The sequence below is a fragment of the Neofelis nebulosa genome, chromosome 9 (genome assembly GCF_028018385.1).
Source record: "Neofelis nebulosa isolate mNeoNeb1 chromosome 9, mNeoNeb1.pri, whole genome shotgun sequence".
In the NCBI taxonomy this organism is placed as follows: Eukaryota; Metazoa; Chordata; class Mammalia; order Carnivora; family Felidae; genus Neofelis; species Neofelis nebulosa.
In genome coordinates, this window is record NC_080790.1 from 79,987,095 (window position 1) to 80,006,428 (window position 19,334).

Sequence of the window (19,334 nt, forward strand, 5' to 3'; positions counted from 1 at the left end):
GGCATTGGAGTGTTGTATACTGGGAATATAAAACCCAGGAATGTGGATCACATGAAACTAATTTTAGTTCTTAGGAATAATAACTTTGATCAAGTAAATTATTTATATTAGTCATTGACAATATCTTCAAAAAGCTGTTCCAATTGAATTACTTGTAAAAGTGTACTATTAATTTTAGATGTGAGCTAATAAAGAGATAAACCTTAAGCCTAGAGAAAAGGTATAAAAAAATAAACTACTGACATTCTCCCTTTTCAAGGGTGTGTGAGAGTAGAATTAATGGAGTCAGTTAAGGCTGAAATGATCTTAATGCCATTAATACCACTCCTACACCTCCTCCTTTTAAAACTCTCATTGAGGGGCGCCTGGGTGGCGCAGTCAGTTAAGCGTCCGACTTCAGCCAGGTCACGATCTCACGGTCTGTGAGTTCGAGCCCCGCGTCAGGCTCTGGGCTGATGGCTCAGAGCCTGGAGCCTGTTTCCGATTCTGTGTCTCCCTCTCTCTCTGTCCCTCCCCCGTTCATGCTCTGTCTCTCTCTGTCCCAAAAAATAAAATAAACGTTGAAAAAAAAAAAAAATTTTAAAAATAAAACTCTCATTGATCCTGAACTAGTTATAGGACTGTGTATAGTTATATACACAGATACTTAGGGCTAACGTTAGATCTAAAAAAAGTATGAAGTTATTCTTTCACTAAATAACTATATTTCATTTTGCCCTTTGAATTTCCAAATCCTTAGTAACCAAGTAGCAAGATAAACTAAACCTGGATTTCCCAACAAGTCTTGTTTCTGTTCTTTAGAGACAGTTAGTTGTGTGTGTGTGTGTGTGTGTGTGTGTGTGTGTGTGTGTGTTATCTTCCTTTATTCATGTGCTCCTCTCCAGGTTATTTTTAGCTCCATTTTCCCATTCTGCTTTCTGGTAGAATGGTGCAGAGTCCACATTGGGCAGTAATGGATATCAGGGTATGGTTAAAATGGCTATTAGTAAAGCAGTTAAACTGCTTTAAAAAGCACAGGCCAAAAAAAGAGAAATTCTGCTTAAAATGGAATATTTACACAAGGTTTAAAATACAACAATACATTTCTAAATAAACTCTGAAAAACTAATTGAACGTCAAGTGTTTCTAAAAGCAATTACTTGGTTAAGCTTTAAATATGGTTTATAAGTCTATATAGGACTTCTCTTTATCAGTAGAAATTCATATTGAAAGTAAGATGCTCTGAGAACATTGTAAAGCATCCAGGACAACAAAATTACTGGGTAGAATCTAGTAATATATCCTATTAGCCTATTTTTCTCTTACTATGACCCTAATACCACCATTTCTCAAATTGCTGAAAGCTAACCCATCATTATCAACTTAATATTCCTCATACAACCTCAATATGCTTATCCAGAGATAAAGACTCAAGTTAATTATTAAAAATTCAATCTGAACAGGATGGTAAAAGAAACAAACTAAAATGTTACACAAGTAGTTCTATATTTTATTATTCAAAAATATGTGAACTTGCTGTTGAGTTTTCTAACTTTAATTGGTAGCAAGTAGTAGAACATCTTTTAAAACTATGATTACCAGAAAAAAATTTCCCCTTATTCATTATAATGTAGACTTTCTCCGCAGCAATTTATTTCTGTAATCTCCAGATTAGACTGTAACATTACTGCTTTTCACTTAAGGGTATTTGTAAATTCAGCTCTGAGATATCACTGTAGAGAACATTTCCTCTTTTGAATGTCTAACACTGTTTTAAAAGTTATTTTCCCTTCAGAGGATGGATGTGTTTATATTCATGATCTTATATGAAGTTCCTGATATTGAAAATAGACTTGCAACTCAATATTCTTTGTGAAGAAAAAATTAATGTCAGTACATGTTAGCAAAATTGAAGAAATATGAAATATTAGATATAACAGAGGTAAATGATTCAAAAATTTCTAAATAATTTGTTTCTAATTGTTTTTAAAGAAAATCATGTTGACTATTAAAAAACTGGTCTGAATACAATAAGAAACTCCACCCACCCAAACCCCCATAAAATTAAATTTAAAAAATTATTAAGGGGCGCCTAGGTGGCTCAGTCAGTTAAGCATCCAACTTCAGCTCAGGTCATGATCTCACAGTCGTGGGTTTGAGCCCCATGTCAGGCTCTGTGCTGACAGCCCAGAGCCTGGAGCCTACTTCAGATTCTGTGTCTCCCTCTCTTTCTGCCCCTCCCCTGCTCACACTCTGTCTCTCTGTCAAAAATAAATAAACATTTAAAAAATTTTAAATTATTAAGGCATAACTATAAAATAAGTCAGTGTTTTCAACAAATTAACTTTACTATCCCATGGATAGCAAGATTTCAGTTGTGCTCATGATTCCCAAATCTATTAACTTCACTTCAACTTACTCTCCAAACTGAAAAATCCAAGAGCCTATGAATATTTCAACTACGTCCCAAAGACATGTCAATAATCTTCCTCTGTAAGCCTGTTATATTTCTGTTTCCTGCTTCATGCACAGGAACTATCCATGTGGTCCCTAAGTCAGAAAGTACATCTCATCAATCTTCCTTAAAACTCTATTTCTCTCATGGATACTGCTACTATCCTAATACAATTCTTATTTTACTTGTAGCTATTGTCCTTGTCATTATTCTCATTTCCCTATAAATCCATCCTTTACATGGACTAACAAGTAACAGAATATTTGTTTCAAAATAAGGATCTAATTGTGACATTTCATTTACATTATTTCAATAATCCTCTACATCCATGATGATGGAGTCTAAACTCAATATTATACATATTTCTATGATTTGTTGCTTATCTGTCCCATCTCAACTTTTACCCCCCAGCCTTGCTCCCATACTGACCTTTCCTAAATTCTCTTATGAAAGCCACTGGGCTTTCATTGAAGCTGCTTTGTCTGTCTGAATCATCCTTTTTCTCATTGTTCCCTTTCTCTAAGTCTTGTCCTGGCTATTCCTAGTCATCACAGGGCAGTCCAGGCCCCATCACTTCCTGGAAGTCTCTCTAGAGATCTTCCTTCTCCCCAATCCAGTCCCCAGGGTGAATTAGGTGTGTTTATGCCTAACTCTAATGGCACATTGTACACACATCACTATGGCACTTAGCGCACTCCATCATGATAACATCTTAATTTATCTTTCTCCCAATCATATTATAGGCTTTTGGAAGTCATGACCACTCACCCTCAGTTTCTAACATTATACCTGGAACATGTCAATAAGTGTTTGTTGGATGGATGGATGGATGGATGGATGGATGGATGGATGGATGAATTTGATCCCTTAGAGAGGGAAAAGACCTTATTCCAATCATGCTGCCTTTGCTTAAACCATCTGTGGAAAACAGTTTAGGAATTATCTTCAGAACTGGTTTATGAAATAGAAAAGGGTATTAATATTTCCCTGCCTTTTTGGCAACACTTTTGCTATTATTGTTTAAACAACAAAAAATGTGGGATGGAGATTATCATCCAGTTTTATTCACCAGCTACATATAATCTATCCTCAAAGGCTGAGGATGATGTAAAAATGTGCTCCTAGTTTTGAGCACAATTACAAAGGCGGTTTTAATGTTCTTAATGTTTACTGCTTCCTAAGATGGCTACCTGAAAATATAAGTTCTGGTGTTCTTTTACAAAGAAATCAGTTTTACTGCTTTATTACCATGCTTCACATTTTGATACTTGAAATAGTTGTTGTAATGAGTGTTAATCACAATTAATGAGAGAAAATCAATTTAAAAATATTCGTTAGTGGATTTGAACACGAAGTTCCTAAGAGTATCTGGAAAAATTTTTAAATCAGATTTTATAGTTTCAGCTCTCTAGGAAAAAATTTGAGAAAATCCTATTATTTTATTCAGACTCAAGTCCAAACATTTCTTTTAAACCACAGTTCTCAGAACATACTTTCATTGCCAAACTCTCTCCAAGGGATGCAATGTTCTCAGATTTTTTATCCAAACATGCTTGTAGGCATTCCTTTTCTTTAACCAGATCGTTGAGGGTTGCACCAAGAATGCTGATTTCTTCTCTCTGGGCAATACTTTGCCTGGTAAAATTATCTAAATATGTAATCATAAAGGCATTGTTTTAATCAAGATAATTTTTTTCCAACTCAAGCAAATTGAAATACTTTTCAAAGTAAGTTCTCCTGTATTATGTTCAATGGCTGCAAATAAGTACTGTATCCCAAATAAAAAATGGCTTTTGTTGTTAGTGATTAAAAACTAAGATGAATCATGAAATTCCAAACGACACATAAATGTAAAAGCACAATTAACACATTTAAATTAGAACAGCAAAGGAAAGCTCTATATCACAAGTTTTCAATGTAGATTTACATGTGTGGTAGGGGAGGAGAGGGTGAATGGGCAAAATGAGTGGAATATTAAAACAAACTGTGACTTTTCTCCCTCTAATTTCCCCTCCCTCTAGCCTAGAATCACTGTTGCATGTAAGTTGGTAACTACAAGATCTTAATAAATAATTAATTAGGTCATTTTCAGAATCAAATGTCTCCTGATATTCTGATTTTTCTAAAGCAGGGTTATAAAAATTCCTAGGGAAAAAAACATCACAGGAAGTCTGATTCGATTTGTGATAACACCAGCAAACCAATGTCAATGTTGAAGACCTGACTGAATGGTATAAAATAATGGTTTTCAAGTTGTGGGTTCTCATCCAGCACCATTGGCATCATCTGGGAACTTGTCAAATATAAATTCTTGGGTCCCACACCAGACCCACTGAATGAGAAACTCTGAGTGGGCAGAGCAATTTATGTTTTAACAAGTACCCTTCCCAAATGACTTTAATGCCTAACAAAGTTTGAGAAGCACTTGAGGAAATTAGTTAAGATACAAAAGCCTTGGCCATATCTTGCTTCAAAGAGCCTAGCTCCAGTGATGTTTATTAGCACTCCAGGTGATTCTAACACACACCAAGTTTGAAAACCACTGTCGAGAGCTCTACAAGGGAAGTTCTGCTAGACCTCTATGTAAATCCTTCCAACAGACGTCCAGTGCAGTGCTAGGAGAGGTAGCACCATATACTAAGAGGATGATCTATATAGTACTTGAGAATACATCATGTCCCTTTTCCAGAGAGCACTGTCATTAAGGCAAAACGCATGTTTTGGGTGTTCAGATATTTGAGTCCATTCCCACTGGCATTAAATAAATAAATTTAAAAACTCTAAAATAGCTCTAGTATCTCCTAGCTTTAAAAAAAAAAATCTCAATTTCACATCCTGCTCAAGCTACCATGCCATTTTTCTGCTTCTGTTAATAGGTAAGCTTTAAAAGACTTCTATTCTCTCCTGTCCCTACTTCTTCATTTCCCAATTATTCCTCAACCTACTCCATCTTCCCCATCCAATAGTCCATTCACACTTTTTTGTCAATGTGACAAAAACCTGCAATGTGCCAAATCCAATCAATAATTTTTCATCTTCATCTTATTTTGCTTCTCAAACATATCTGACAATTGATCATGCTCTCCTTGTAAAAATATTTTGCTCTCTTGCCTCCCAAAATAACACTCACTTCTGGGTTTTCTTCCTACTTCTTTGGCTTCTTCTTACTCAGTCCTGGATCCTCTTCGCCTCATTCTCTATATTTTCCCTAGGCAATTTCATGGTTTTAAAATATCATTTATATACTGATGTGCCCCAAATGTATATCTTTTAGATTTATCTTCTGAGATAAAAACTTATCTATTTAACTGCTTACCTTACATTCTTACTTAGACTTAAAATATCCAAAAATGAGTTCTTTAGTATTTCTTTTTTATAGTTCTGTTGTAATATTTCCTATCTCAATAAAAAGCACCTCCACTAATCTAATGGTTTATGCCAGGCATTTTTGAACTACAAAATAGGAACTTAAAAATATTGCCCATTTATGGGGCACCTGGGCACCTGGGTGGCTCAATCAGTTAAGCATCCAACTTTGGCTCAGTTCATGATCTCACAGTCTGTGAGTTCAAATCCCATGTTGGACTCTGTGCTGATAGCTCAGAGCCTAGTGCCTGCTTCGGATCCTGTGTCTCCCTCTCTCTCTGTCCCTCCCCTGCTTGCACTCTGTCTCTCAAAAATAAATAATAAACATTAAAAAATTTTTTTAAATAAATTGCCCATTTTGGGGTGCCTGGGTGGCTAAGTTGATTAAGCATCTGACTCTTGATTTTGGCTCAGGTCATGGGATCAAGCCCCACACAGGGCTCCATGCTGGGTGTGGAGCCTGCTTAAGATTCTCTCTCCCTCTCCCCCTCTTCTCCACTGGTGTGCTCTCTCTTCTATCTCTCTCTCTCTCAAAAAACAATATATTCCCGTTTTTAAATGGGCTTTTTTATAGTCTTAACCAAAATTTTACTTTACAGTTATAAGTAGACTAAGTTATGACCATAGAGATCCTGGTAAGAAACATAAATAGGTCACTTTATAAAAACAATTTTCTCTGAACCCAAGTGATAAAACAGATATAGCCAAATAAACATATGTATGCTTTCCACCAAAAGTAATACACAGATAGGTACCATGTTTCATTATAATAGCTATGGACAAGCCACAATGGTATGAGTTGTAAATTTATAAGCGTTCATCATAAATTTACAAAGTGTCACTGCTTTGTTTAGCTATTCCTTCATTCAAAACTATGATGCCCTGTCTAAGTAAGTATTTGTGGTCCTAAATATAAGGAAAAATTTTTACTATCAAAAAAACCCCATTTTCACTATTTTTGATTCATAAACTTTTAATTTATGGGCCTATTTCCAAGTTTCTCTATGTTATAACTGAAAAGAAGAAAACATATTTTCTATCAGACTTCAAAAAAAAAAAATATATATATATATATATATATATTAGGGAAAAAACTCACCAATTTTTTCATCCAAGCACATAATTTTCTCCTGAGTAAGCTGTAGTTCATATTTTTTCTTAGCAAGATGTCGCTGAGTATCAGAAAGATCTTTTTCTGTGTTTTCATATAAAAGTCTGTAAACGTTTTAATAATAAAACTAATTCTGAAATTTTTATGCTTTATCAACTTTTTAGTGTATTTAAATCTAAAAACTGGTAAGCACAATAATACACATTTTTTTCATTTTAGCATTTTCTTTATAATACTACATTGTAGGAAGTTTGGAGAAAAAGAGACCCTCAAATCCACCACTCCATAGAAAGCTACTATTAGCATTTTGGTGTTCACTTTTCAGTATTTTTTACAGTGTATATTTAAAGTTACCATACTATAAATTCAAAATTAAATCCTGAGTTTTTTCACTTACACTTAGTCTTTAATATTTTTCAGTCCTATAACACAGCCTTCCAAATCACCTTTTTCTTTTATTTTTTATATTAAATATAATTTATTCTCAAATTGGTTTCCATACAACACCCAGTGCTCATCCCAACAGGTGCCCTCCTCAATGCCCATCACCCACTTTCCCCTTTCTCCCACACCTCCATAAACCCTCAGTTTATTCTCAGTTTTTAAGTCCCTTATGGTTTACCTCCCTCCCTGTAACTTTTTTTTTCTCCCCCTTTCTACTCCCCCTTTGTCTTCTGTTAAGTGTCTCAGGATCCACATGAGTGAAAACATATGGTATCTGTCTTTCTCTGCCTGACTTATTTCACTTAGCATAATATCTTCCAGTTCCATCCATGTTGTTGCAAATGGCATGATTTCATTCTTTCTCATTGCCAAGTAATATTCCGTTGTATATATAAACCACATCTTCTTTATCCATTCATCAGTTGATGGGACATTTAGGCTCTTTCCATAATTTGGCTATTGTTGAAAGTGCTGCTATAAACATTGGGGTACAAGTGCCCCTATGCATCAGCACTCCTGTATCCCTTGGGTAAATTCCTAGCAGTGCTATTGCTGGGTCATAGGGTAGATCTATTTTTAATTTTTTGAGGAACTTCCACACTGTTTTCTAGAGCAGCTGCACCAGTTTGCATTCCCACCAACAGTGCAAGAGGGTGCCCGTTTCTCCACATCCTCGCCAGCATCTGTAGTCTCCTGATTTGTTCATTTTAGCCACTCTGACTGGTGTGAGGTGATATCTCAGTGTGGTTTTTTTTTTTTTTTTTTTTTTTTTTTTTTTTTTTCAACATTTTTTATTTATTTTTGGGACAGAGAGAGACAGAGCATGAACGGGGGAGGGGCAGAGAGAGAGGGAGACACAGAATCGGAAACAGGCTCCAGGCTCCGAGCCATCAGCCCAGAGCCTGACGCGGGGCTCGAACTCACGGACCGCGAGATCGTGACCTGGCTGAAGTCGGACGCTTAACCGACTGCGCCACCCAGGCGCCCCTCAGTGTGGTTTTGATTTGTATTTCCCTGATGAGGAGTGACGTTGAGCATCTTTTCATGTGTCTGTTGGTCATCTGGATGTCTTCTTTAGAAAAATGTCTATTCATGTCTTCTGCCCATTTCTTCACTGGATTATTTGTTTTTTGGGCATGGAGTTTGGTGAGTTCTTTATAGATTTTGGATACTAGCCCTTTATCCGATATGTCATTTGCAAATATCTTTTCCCATTCCATTGGTTGCCTTTGTACAGAAATCGGTTACATTTTTATACACAAATAATGAAGCAACAGAAAGAGAAATGAAGAAACTGATCCCATTCACAATTGCACCAAGAATCATAAAATACTTAGGAATAAACCTAATCAAAGATGTAAAAGATCTGTATGCTGAAAACTATAGAAAGTTTATATGAAGGAAATTGAAGAAGATACAAAGAAATGGAAAAACATTCCATGCTCATGGATTGAAAGAATAAATATTGTTAAAATGTCAATACTACCCAAAGCAATCTACACATTCAATGCAATCCCAATCAAAATTGCACCAGCATTCTTCTCCAAGCTAGAACAAGCAATCCTAAAATTTGCATGGAACCACAAAAGATCTGGAATAGCCAATGTAATATTGAAGAAGAAAATCAAAGAGGGAGGCATCACAGTTCCAGACTTTAGCCTCTACAAAGCTCTACAAGAGCTTTAGCTCTTACAAAGCTGTAATCATCAAGACAGTATGGTATTGGCACAAAAACAGACACAAAGACCAATGAATAGAATACAGACTCCAGAATTGGACCCACAAATGTATGGCCAACTAATCTTTGACAAAGCAGGAAAGAGTATCCAATGGAAAAAGACAGTCTTTAAAAAATGGTGCTGGGAGAACTGGACAGCAACATGCAGAAGAATGAAACTAGACCACTTTTTTACACCATTCACAAAAACAAACTCAAAATTGATAAAGGACCTGAATGTGAGACAGGAAACCATTAAAACCCTAGAGGAGAAAGCAGGAAAAAACCTCTTTGACCTCAGACGCAGCAATTTCTTACTTGACACATCTCCAAAGGCAAGGGAATTAAAAGCAAAAATGAACTATTGGGACCTCATCAAGATATAAAACTTCTGCACTGCAAAGGAAACCAAATCACCCTTTTAAGGATGAAAAGTATTATATGAGCAATAGCCATTTCCTTCTAAGTAAATACAATCATTTATTTAAGTACTCCTCTATTATTAGACATTTAGGTTCATTTTGGTTTTTAACTATTACTAATAAATTTTTAATGAACAGAATTTCATTCCACAAACATTTAGGAAGCTAGGGTGAAGTAGGTGGGCACTGGCTTTATCCTCAAGAAGTACATAGTCAATAAACAAACAAACAGACTATAATTTCTGGCAATATGGAAACTAGATAATCTGAAAGTTCCCTCAACACAAAACACTTAGACATACTGAATAAAATGAGCATCTCTTTAAATGTATAGCAAAATTTATTTTGTAAGAGAAATCAGAGCAGTAAGACTATGAACTAATGTTATATTATATGTGGTTGGGATTTCCCTGTCTCACTAGCCTAAGGTCTTATGTTTTAAATCAGAAACAGAGTATGAGGACAGAAATGTCCGCAACACAAGTATGAGAACTAAGATCCTCCACGTAAAGCTAATGAGAGCTACACTATTAGTGGAAAGGTCAAACTAGACAAAATCAGCTTGTCAACCATTACTAGGCACAGGATAACAGTAACAATTAAAAGTCTTTCTTGGGAATTCTTAACATCAAAATAAGAAATCTAAATAAAATCTGGTTCTAGGATGGTCATATAATCTAGAACACTTGGTAGAAATAAACACATAACTTCTCTGACAAGAAGAACTTCTCTGACTCTCAACCCAGACACAGAACTAAACCTTAGATAAAGGCCTGTTGAAAACAAGCTCCCAATCCAAATTTCAAAATCATTTTAAGGAATAATCCAAACTTAGTGTGAGTCAAGACACACAAAATTAGAGCCCTATAACTTCATATTATAGCATTATCAAATAGAAACTTAAAAACAGATGTGCTTAAATACAAAGACATAGAAGAATATATAATAAGAAAAAAGTCTAGATTTTTAAAAGAACCTAAAAGAACTTCAGGAAATTAAACTAAAATCATTGAAATTTTTAAAAAGAAACAATATCAACAGATAAGTTTAAGAACAAAATAAACACAGCTGAAGAGACAATTAGTAAGCTGGAAAAAAACAGATCAGAGGAAATTACCTATAATAGAGTACAGATAAAAAGAGAGAAAAATACAGAAGAGGTTAAGCAATATAAAGAAAAGAACAAGGAGGTCCAATATTCATCTAATTCCAGGATAGAATACACACAATATTCAAAGAAATAATGGCTAATAAAATATATGAAATCTTAGAATAAAGAATGACCAGTGAAAAATACAAACACCAATATTAAAGGAATATAAGTCCTGGGAAGAACAAAATAAATCTGTATCCATTAAGACAATTACAAATGGGGGAGGTGAAAAGATTTAATGGGAGTGAAGATTTCTACACTTAAACTGATAACTGTGGCACCAATAGACTGTGATGAGTTACATATGTAAAATGAAATACCTACACCAACAGAGAAAATATCTATACAGAGATACTAGAAAGTATTACAGATACATTAAAATGGAGTTCTAAAAATGTTCAAGTAACCTACAGAACGGCAGGAAAGAAAAAAGAAAAGAGGTAAGAAAAACAAATGGAGGGGTGCCTGGGTGGCTCAGTTGGGTGAGTGTCCAACTTCGGCTCAGGTCATGATCTAGTGGTTGATGAATTCTAGCCCAGCATCAGGCTCTGTGCTGACAGCTCAGAGCCTGGAGCCTGCTTCGGAATCTGTTTCTCCCTCTCTCTCTGCCCCTCCCCCACTCGTGCTCTGTCTCTGTCTCAAAAATAAATAAACATTTAAAACAAAATTTAAGATTATTAAAAACAGAAAATTTCTGCTTCACTTAGTAACAGTTTCAACTGTTCAGATCAATGCTTTCAGTGAGAACAAACTAGGAAAGCTGGGAAGCAGGTGGCAGCAGAGAGCTGGGGGTGAAGAATTACTTAAGCAAGATTTGAGAAGAAAAGACAAAAGAAGAGAAAGAGAAATAGGTAAGTCTGGAATATGATAATTGTTTTCCCCTAAAGAAATCTCTGACTCAGGGAAAGGTAGATAAGAGGCTGGAAAGCTGAGTAGCAACTGTGACAATTTCAAGAAGTTAGGGTACAAAAACAGGAGTCAAGTCCCACCAAGAAAGGGTAAAATACTGAGTAAACCACTTTCTCCTACACATACACATTTGTTTGGGACCCTGAATAGTTAAAACAAAAGATTTAAGCCCAGATTCAAATTATCTCAGTTCTGACAAAGCAAATTATATATATACATACCCCTCAAATTATCTCAGTTCTGACAAAAGCAAATACATATATCCTCTCTAGAGGAAAACAATATTCTGGTCTCAAATGATTTCTATACATTTTCATATTCAGTATTATATACTGAGTCAAAAATAACCAGACACACAGAAGACAACATCACATAACTGGAAAAAATAAGAGAAACAAAAGATAACAAGAATAGACTCAATAAAAATAGAACCATGCAGAATCAAGATAACGGAGTTATCAGAAACAGAACTTAAAAAAAAACAACTATGCTTAATATATCAAAGGAGAAAAAAAGCCAAGATTGAAGATTTCTTAAGAGACTTGAAAATATATATTTTAAAAGTGTCAAATACAAATTCCAGAAATGAAAAATGCAAAAACCAAAATTAATTCAACTGATAAGGTTTAACAGCAAGTTCAACCACAGTCAAAGAGGAAATGAGTGAACTAGAAGAAGGGTCAGAAAAAAATTCAGAATACAGTATGAAGGGGCAAAAGTAACATCTGAAATGAAAACAGTGGAGAGTTCTCTAAAACTGCTGAAAGATATCAAGCAACAAAGTAAAAAAATCCTCCAAACCCAAGGATAAGTTAAACACACACACACACACACACACACACACACACACACACACACACACACACCTAGGAACATATAGTGGATTAAAAGGAGCCATATAGAGAATACCTTATAAGTAGAAAGGAAAAAGACAAACTATATTCAACAGTTTGAATCAGATAAAAAATAGACTGATATGGGTATAATTACTATGAGTGCTCTGACCATGGGCACTCTGGCTGCCTGGGAAAACATTAGGAAAGCTATCACTGTGTCCCTTGGCTCATGGAAGGCAGCAAGGGGTTTCAGTGGTGCTATTACAAAAACTTACCTCGCTTTTGGCAGAGAACTACCATGGACAATTAAGACAAAACACTCTCTGTACAATATCTGACTATTACAAAATCCTACCTAATTCCTACTTTTATTTGGCATGCATTTGGGGGAAAACAAAACAAACAAAACATTGTCTGCAGAATGGTACGATAAATCAACAATAAGAAAATATTTGAAAATATAGTGAAGTTCTACTTTAGTCCAACTGAAGAATCTTTTCAAATGTCTTGACAAATTATTTTCTTGTAAAACAGTATTTAAAAATTAATGCTGGGGGGGTACCTGGGTGGCTCAGTTGGTTAAGTGTCCAGCTTTGGTTCAGGTCATGATCTCCCAGTTCATAGGTTCAAGCCCCATCTCAGGCTGTGCTGACAGCTTGGAGCCTGGGGCCAGCTTCAGATTCTGTGTCTCCCTCTCTCTCTCTGTTCCTCCCCCATTAGCACTCTCTTTCTCTCTCTTTCAAAAATAAAGATCACACACACTCTCTCTCTCTAAAATAAATAAAAGATTTAAAAAACTTTTTTTGAACACATGCTGGGGCGCCTGGATGGCTCAATTGGTTAAGCACCCAATTCTTGATCTCAGCTCAGGTCTTGATCTTAGGGTCCTGAGCTCAATCCCTGTGTTGGGCTCCATGCTGAGTACGAATCCTACTTAAAGAGAAAAATCATTAAAAAATGCATGCTAAGTGGTGCCTGGCTGGCTCAGTTGGTAGAGTGCGCAACTCTTGATCTCAGGGTTGTGGATTTGAGCCCCACGCTGGATATAGAGATTTTTTTTAATCTTAAATAAAATGCATACTAAAGTCAGAAGTATAAATGTAATGAGCCTATCAATTCATATGATAATGATGAATCCTGAAAGACACACGGGAGGATTGGCAAAACCTTCCAGTGTACACTGTGGCTATTTCTATGCTGTTAAATTGCATTACAGCCATCTATTTTCCAAAATAGCCATATGCTCCTGTACAACAGAGATCCATCTAATACAAAAAACAAAATGGAAAACTACACACATGATCAGAAGTCATCAAATCAGATCTTTAAATCACTGATCAATAAACCCACACCTAAAACACATTTAAGCAATAGAAACTTTAGATATAAAGCCAGTAGCTTCTTTTGCAGACTCTTGTAACTCTAATGTCAGAAAAGACTCTTACAACTCCTCCAAGAAATATTTAGAACTTCATAATTTTGCTAATGTTTATTTATTTTTGAAAGGGAGAGAGATTAAGAGACAGAGCACAAGCGAGGGAGGGGCGGATAGAGAGGGAGACACAGAATTGAAGTAGGCTCCAGGCTCTGAGATGTCAGCACAGAGCCGGATGCAGGGCTTGAACCCACAAACCACGAGATCATGACCTGAGCCAAAGTCAGACACTTAACCAAAGGAGCCACCCAGGTACCCCAGAACTTTAAACAGCTATCTATATATAGTTTTTTCAAATGCCCAGAGTCCTAGACTAGATTTTGGTTGCTTCCAAGTTTGGGCAATTATGATTAGAGCTGCTATAAACATCATGTCCACATTTCTGTGTGCACATAAGACTCAATTACTTTGAGTAAATACCATGGAGTTTTGTATGTTAAGACTGTGTTTAGCTTTGTAGAAACTGACTGTCAAATAAAGTGGCTCTACCATTCTGAATTCCCACCAGCAATGAATAGGAGCTCCTATTGATCCACGTCCTCACCAGCATTTTTGTCAGTGATCCAGATTTTGTCTATTCTAATAAGTATATAATGGAATCTCATTGTTGTTTTAATTCGAATTTCGCTGATGACCTATGATGTGGAACATCTTTTCATACGCTTATGTGCCATCTGTATATCTTCTTTGGTGAGGTCTGCTAAGGTCTTTGGCCCATTTTTTTAATTGGGTTGTTTTCTTATTGTTGAATTTTTAAACAGTTCTTTGTAGTTTTGGTTAATAGCTCTTTATCAGATGTGCCTTTGGCAAATATTTTTTCCCAGTCTGTGGCTTGGCTTCTCATTTTCTTGACATTGTCTTTTGCAGAGCAGAAGTATTTAATTTTAATGAAGTCCAAATAATCAACAATTTCTTGCATGGATTGTGCCTTCGGTGTTGTATCTAAAAAGTCATCAACATACTCAAGAAAAACTAGATTTTCTCCTGTTGTCTTCTAGAGGTTTTGAAGTTTTGCATTTTACATTTAGGTATACAATCCATTTTGAGTTAACTTGAAGGGTGTGATATCTGTGTTGCTTTTTTTTTTTTTTTTGGCATGTGGATATTAGTTGTTCCAGCACCATTTGTGGAGAAGACTATCTCTGCCCTATTATATTGCCTTTGCTCCTTTGTCAAAGATCAGTTGCCTATGTTTACATGGCCTATTTCTGGACTGTCTATCCTGTTCCATTGATTTATTTGTCTATTCTTTTACCAATACCACACTGTCTTGATTACTGTAGCTTTTTAGTAAGTCTTGAAGTCAAGTAGCGTCAGTGCTCCAACTTAGTTTTTCTTCAATTTCTGTTGCCCATTCTTTTGCCTCTCCATATAACCTTTAGAATCTGTTCATTGGGGTGCCTGGGTGGCTCAGTCAGTTGAGTGTCCAACTTCAGCTCAGTCATGAACTCACAGCTTGTGAGTTCAGGCCCTGTGTCAGGCTCTGTGCTAACAGCTCAGAGCCTGGAGCCTGCTTTGGATTCTGTGTCTCCCTCTCTCTCTGCCCCTCCCCTGCTCATGCTCTGTTTCTCTCTCTCTCTCTCGAAAATAAATAAACATTTAAAAAAATTTAATAAAAAATAAAAATAAATTAAAAAAGAAGCTGTTCATTGATATCCACAAATAACTTGCAGCAATTTTGATTTGAACTTATTCAATCTATAGAACAAGTTGGGAAGAATGGACATCTTGAAAATATTAAGTTTTCCTATCCATGAACATTGAATATTTTTCAATGTATTTAGTTCCTCTTTGATTTCTTTCACTAGTTTTGTAGTTTTCCTCATATAGATTTTACACATAATTTGTTAGATTTATATTTAAGTACCCTGGAATCATGGCCTGAGCCAAAATCAAGAGTCAGACGCTTAACCAACTGAGCCACCCAGGAGCCCCTAGAATAGATTTTAATACTGAAATCTTTTTAGTTGCAAATAACCAAACTCAAACTATACCAGTCTTTGGAATCACTGAACATAAAGGCCCAAACTAACTTTTTGTTAACAGATAGCTCTATCAATCATTCAACTATATGAGAAATTCCTCCTAGAAATGTTTGATACTCTCTGATGCAGACACACAGATCTTTTTCTTTTTTTTAATCTCCTTTGAGGAAATACTCTGAAAACAATCCAACTTTTTACTATTGTTGACTTATCTGACATAGAAACCCAAATAGAAGAACTGCTGCTACTAAAACATACCTATTTAGAAAGAAAAGTTCATTTAAGCCATATAGAAACACAGATAATGAGTACTTGTTTTGAAACACTGGAGATTTTCTTCTTCATCAGCAGGTAAACCCAAACAGAAATGCATCCATTTCTTTGTGGCTGATTTGACTTAAAACACTATGGAACCTGTTTAGACATATAGATATCCAGACATGTGCTAACCTGTGCTTAGGATTCAACTTCTAGTGAGTGGAGTTCACACACGGGACAAAACTTATAATTTTCCCATCAACTGACAAAAGAGAGAACAGGAACAATATTTTAACTATACTTGAATGTAGTTGGATTACATAACTCCTATGTAGATTCTCTGTAATTCTTTGCCTTTTGTACATACAAATACGAAACTATGATATAAATATATTACAAAATACAAAATATTGATCTATAAAAAATAAGCTGACACTTCACTACTCAGCAGAAATAATGCAAGTCATAGGATACTGGAAAGATAGTATCAAAGTGTTAAAAATAATTCCCAACCTTTAGAATTCTCTACCTTGCAAAAATATCCTTCAATACCAGCATGGTTGCAACAAAAGTTACGAGAAATGCTCTGCTTTTGAGTATATTTTGAAGACAGAACAAACTGGATTGGATATGGATACATGAAAGGAGAAATCATAGATTGCTTCAAGGTTTCAGGCCAAGAATTGCATGAACAGACTTTCCATTTGCTGAGATGGGAAGACTGAAAGAATAAATTTGTGGGTGTTGGAGGGTGAAGGATAGTGGATAGCAGAACTCAGGTTTGGAAATGTTAAGTTTTGAGATGTCAATGAGACATCCTAGCGAAGATGAAAAGGAGGTGGTTGTACATTCAAGTCCGGAGTTCAAGACAGAAATCCATGCTACAGATACACATTTGAGAGTCAAGAGTAAATACACAAGACTAGATGAATTCACTGATGGATGAGTACATATACAAGAAGAGAAGCAGTGAGCTTGAGGATACTCGAACATTTGGAGGTCATGGAGGATGAACTAGAAGAGCCTGAAACAGGACAGCCAAAGAGAGGAAAAGAAAATCAAATGAGCATGGTACCTCAGAAGCCAAAGGAGTAGCTAAAAACACAACTGATTATATTTGTCAAATGTTGCTGATAGGTGAAACAAAATGAAGACTGAGGATCAACCACTGAATTGAGCAACATGAAAGTAAATATTGCCTTGTAAAAAGTTTTCATAGAATGGTGGGAGAAAAGACAGATTACAGTAGGTTTAAAAGAGAATAAAATGTAAGATTCTGGAGCCAGAAGTTTAGACAACTCTTTCAGTGAAATTCCTGTAAATGAGACACAAAATTTAGTCCAAATTTGTAATATCTGAATAACATGATTACAAATCTGAACTAAGGGACAAATACAAAAGTATTGCAGAATTTATAGACTATTTCAGATTTTACAAATTTCTTAAGTATACACAGATAATTACCAAAAACTGATCATAAAAGTAGAGGGCAACAAATTTCAAAAATTTGAAATCTAACAGTATGTTCTGCGAAGCAATGTAATTAGCAAGAAGTCAATCAAAGATAAGTGAAAATTCATTATGTTTTTGGATACTTAAAATCACACTTTTAAACAACCAATAGATCAAGAAATAATGATGGAAAACTGGAAAACATTTCACAAGTACATAACAAAACTTACAGGATACATTCAAATAAGTATTTTGAGGAAAACTTATGGCTTTAAATGTTTATATCAGAAATAAAGCTGGAAAGTAATAATATAAGCATTTGTCTGAAAAACTTAAAAATAAATCTAAAGAAAATAGAGACAATAAAGAACAAAACTTAATGAGGATCACCAAAGCAAATGTTAGTCCTTTGAAAAGACTAATGACAACAGACTAAAAAAGAGGAAATCACTACAGATTCTGTAGACATTAAAATGTTCATAGGATATTGTAAACAAAATTATTCAAAAATGTTTTAAAATTTAGAGAAAGTGAACAAATGCCTCAAAAGTATCTATTGAATGGCATAAGAAGAAACTTCTAATTGTTCCTTTATCCATTAAACAAATAAAATAAATCCTTCCCTCAAAAAAATAAAAAGTTGGGCCCAAAAGGCTTCATTGGTTAAGTACTAAAACTCTAATATTATTCAAATTCTTCAAGGTAATAAAAGAAGACAAAATGAATTGAGAAGATTATTATAAGGTTTACATGACATTGATAACAAATTCTGATTTTAAGTAGTCCTAAGAAAGGCAAGTTATTGGCCAAAATCAATTATAAAAATAAATGTAAATACCTCAAACAAAACATTAGTTAATGTACAACAGTAATCTATAAAAAGTATAATATATCCTGACCGATTTGACAAAGCACATCTATTCCTGAAAAAAAAAGTTCTCAGTAATCTGAGAATAAAAGGAAACTTCTTCAACCTGATAGAAGACATCTATGAAAAACATACAGCTAACATCATACTAACTGTTGAGAGTCTAAATGCTTCCCCCTACGATGTGGAACAAGACAAGGATGTCTACTTCACCATTTCTACTGAACACTGTTAGTAGATATTCTAGCCAATGCAATAAGAAACAGAAAACAAAAACAAACAAACAAAAAAAGGCATGCAGACTAAGCATGTAAAACTGTCTTTATTTGCAGATGCTCTAAGTGTCTATGTAGAAAATTAACCAGATTCTACAAAAAGGCCACTAGAACCAAAATGTAAATTTAGCAAAGTTTTAAATACCAGATAAATATACAAAAATCAATTGTAGGACTTCTGATTTCAACTCTGACAAATAAGGAGCTTAGAAACTGTCATTTCCATTGTTATAAGAACAAAAAGATGAACAAAATGAAAACCAAAGACTTGCTGTGACACATTACAAGAGTGAATTACAGAGCAAACTGCCAATTCAAAATCTGAAAAGAATAATCAAGATCTGATCATCTGGAGCAAAAGCCAGCTGAATCACAAATGGTTAAGAAATTTAAATGATAAATTTGATGCATTGCTGGAAGTTGAGTTTGTACTAACATGAGAGTGAGAAGCTCCTAGGGGCCACAATCTTAGAAGGGTCCCTATACTTCAGTGTGTTTACCTCCAGGAACTCCAGTAGGTTCTCACAGTAAAGATCTGAGAAGGATCCTCTTATGACTCTGACAGGGGAAAAGTAATTATTATGAAATATGCCCAGAGCATTCTCCATAATAGGCTTAATCTTCAAGTAAAAAGACTTTACCAGAGCTTTATCCCAGCTAGAGAAGGGC

At 35.2% G+C, this 19,334-nt stretch overlaps 1 protein-coding gene across 9 annotated transcripts in view; it reads right to left on the reverse strand.

The window, feature by feature from the left end:
• TSGA10 (testis specific 10) overlaps positions 1 to 19,334 on the reverse strand; it is a 149,732-nt gene that overhangs the window by 89,501 nt on the left and 40,897 nt on the right. For 8 of the 9 annotated variants that reach the window (XM_058684381.1, XM_058684386.1, XM_058684382.1 and 5 more), the window contains 2 exons: positions 6,900 to 7,015; positions 3,928 to 4,082 (listed from right to left, as the gene is read on the reverse strand). The exons of the other annotated variant lie outside the window; for it this stretch is intronic. In XM_058684381.1, coding sequence (XP_058540364.1) covers positions 3,928 to 4,082; positions 6,900 to 7,015 — 271 coding nt within the window. The remainder of the gene's footprint in view (positions 1 to 3,927; positions 4,083 to 6,899; positions 7,016 to 19,334) is intronic. 9 annotated transcript variants of the gene reach the window in all.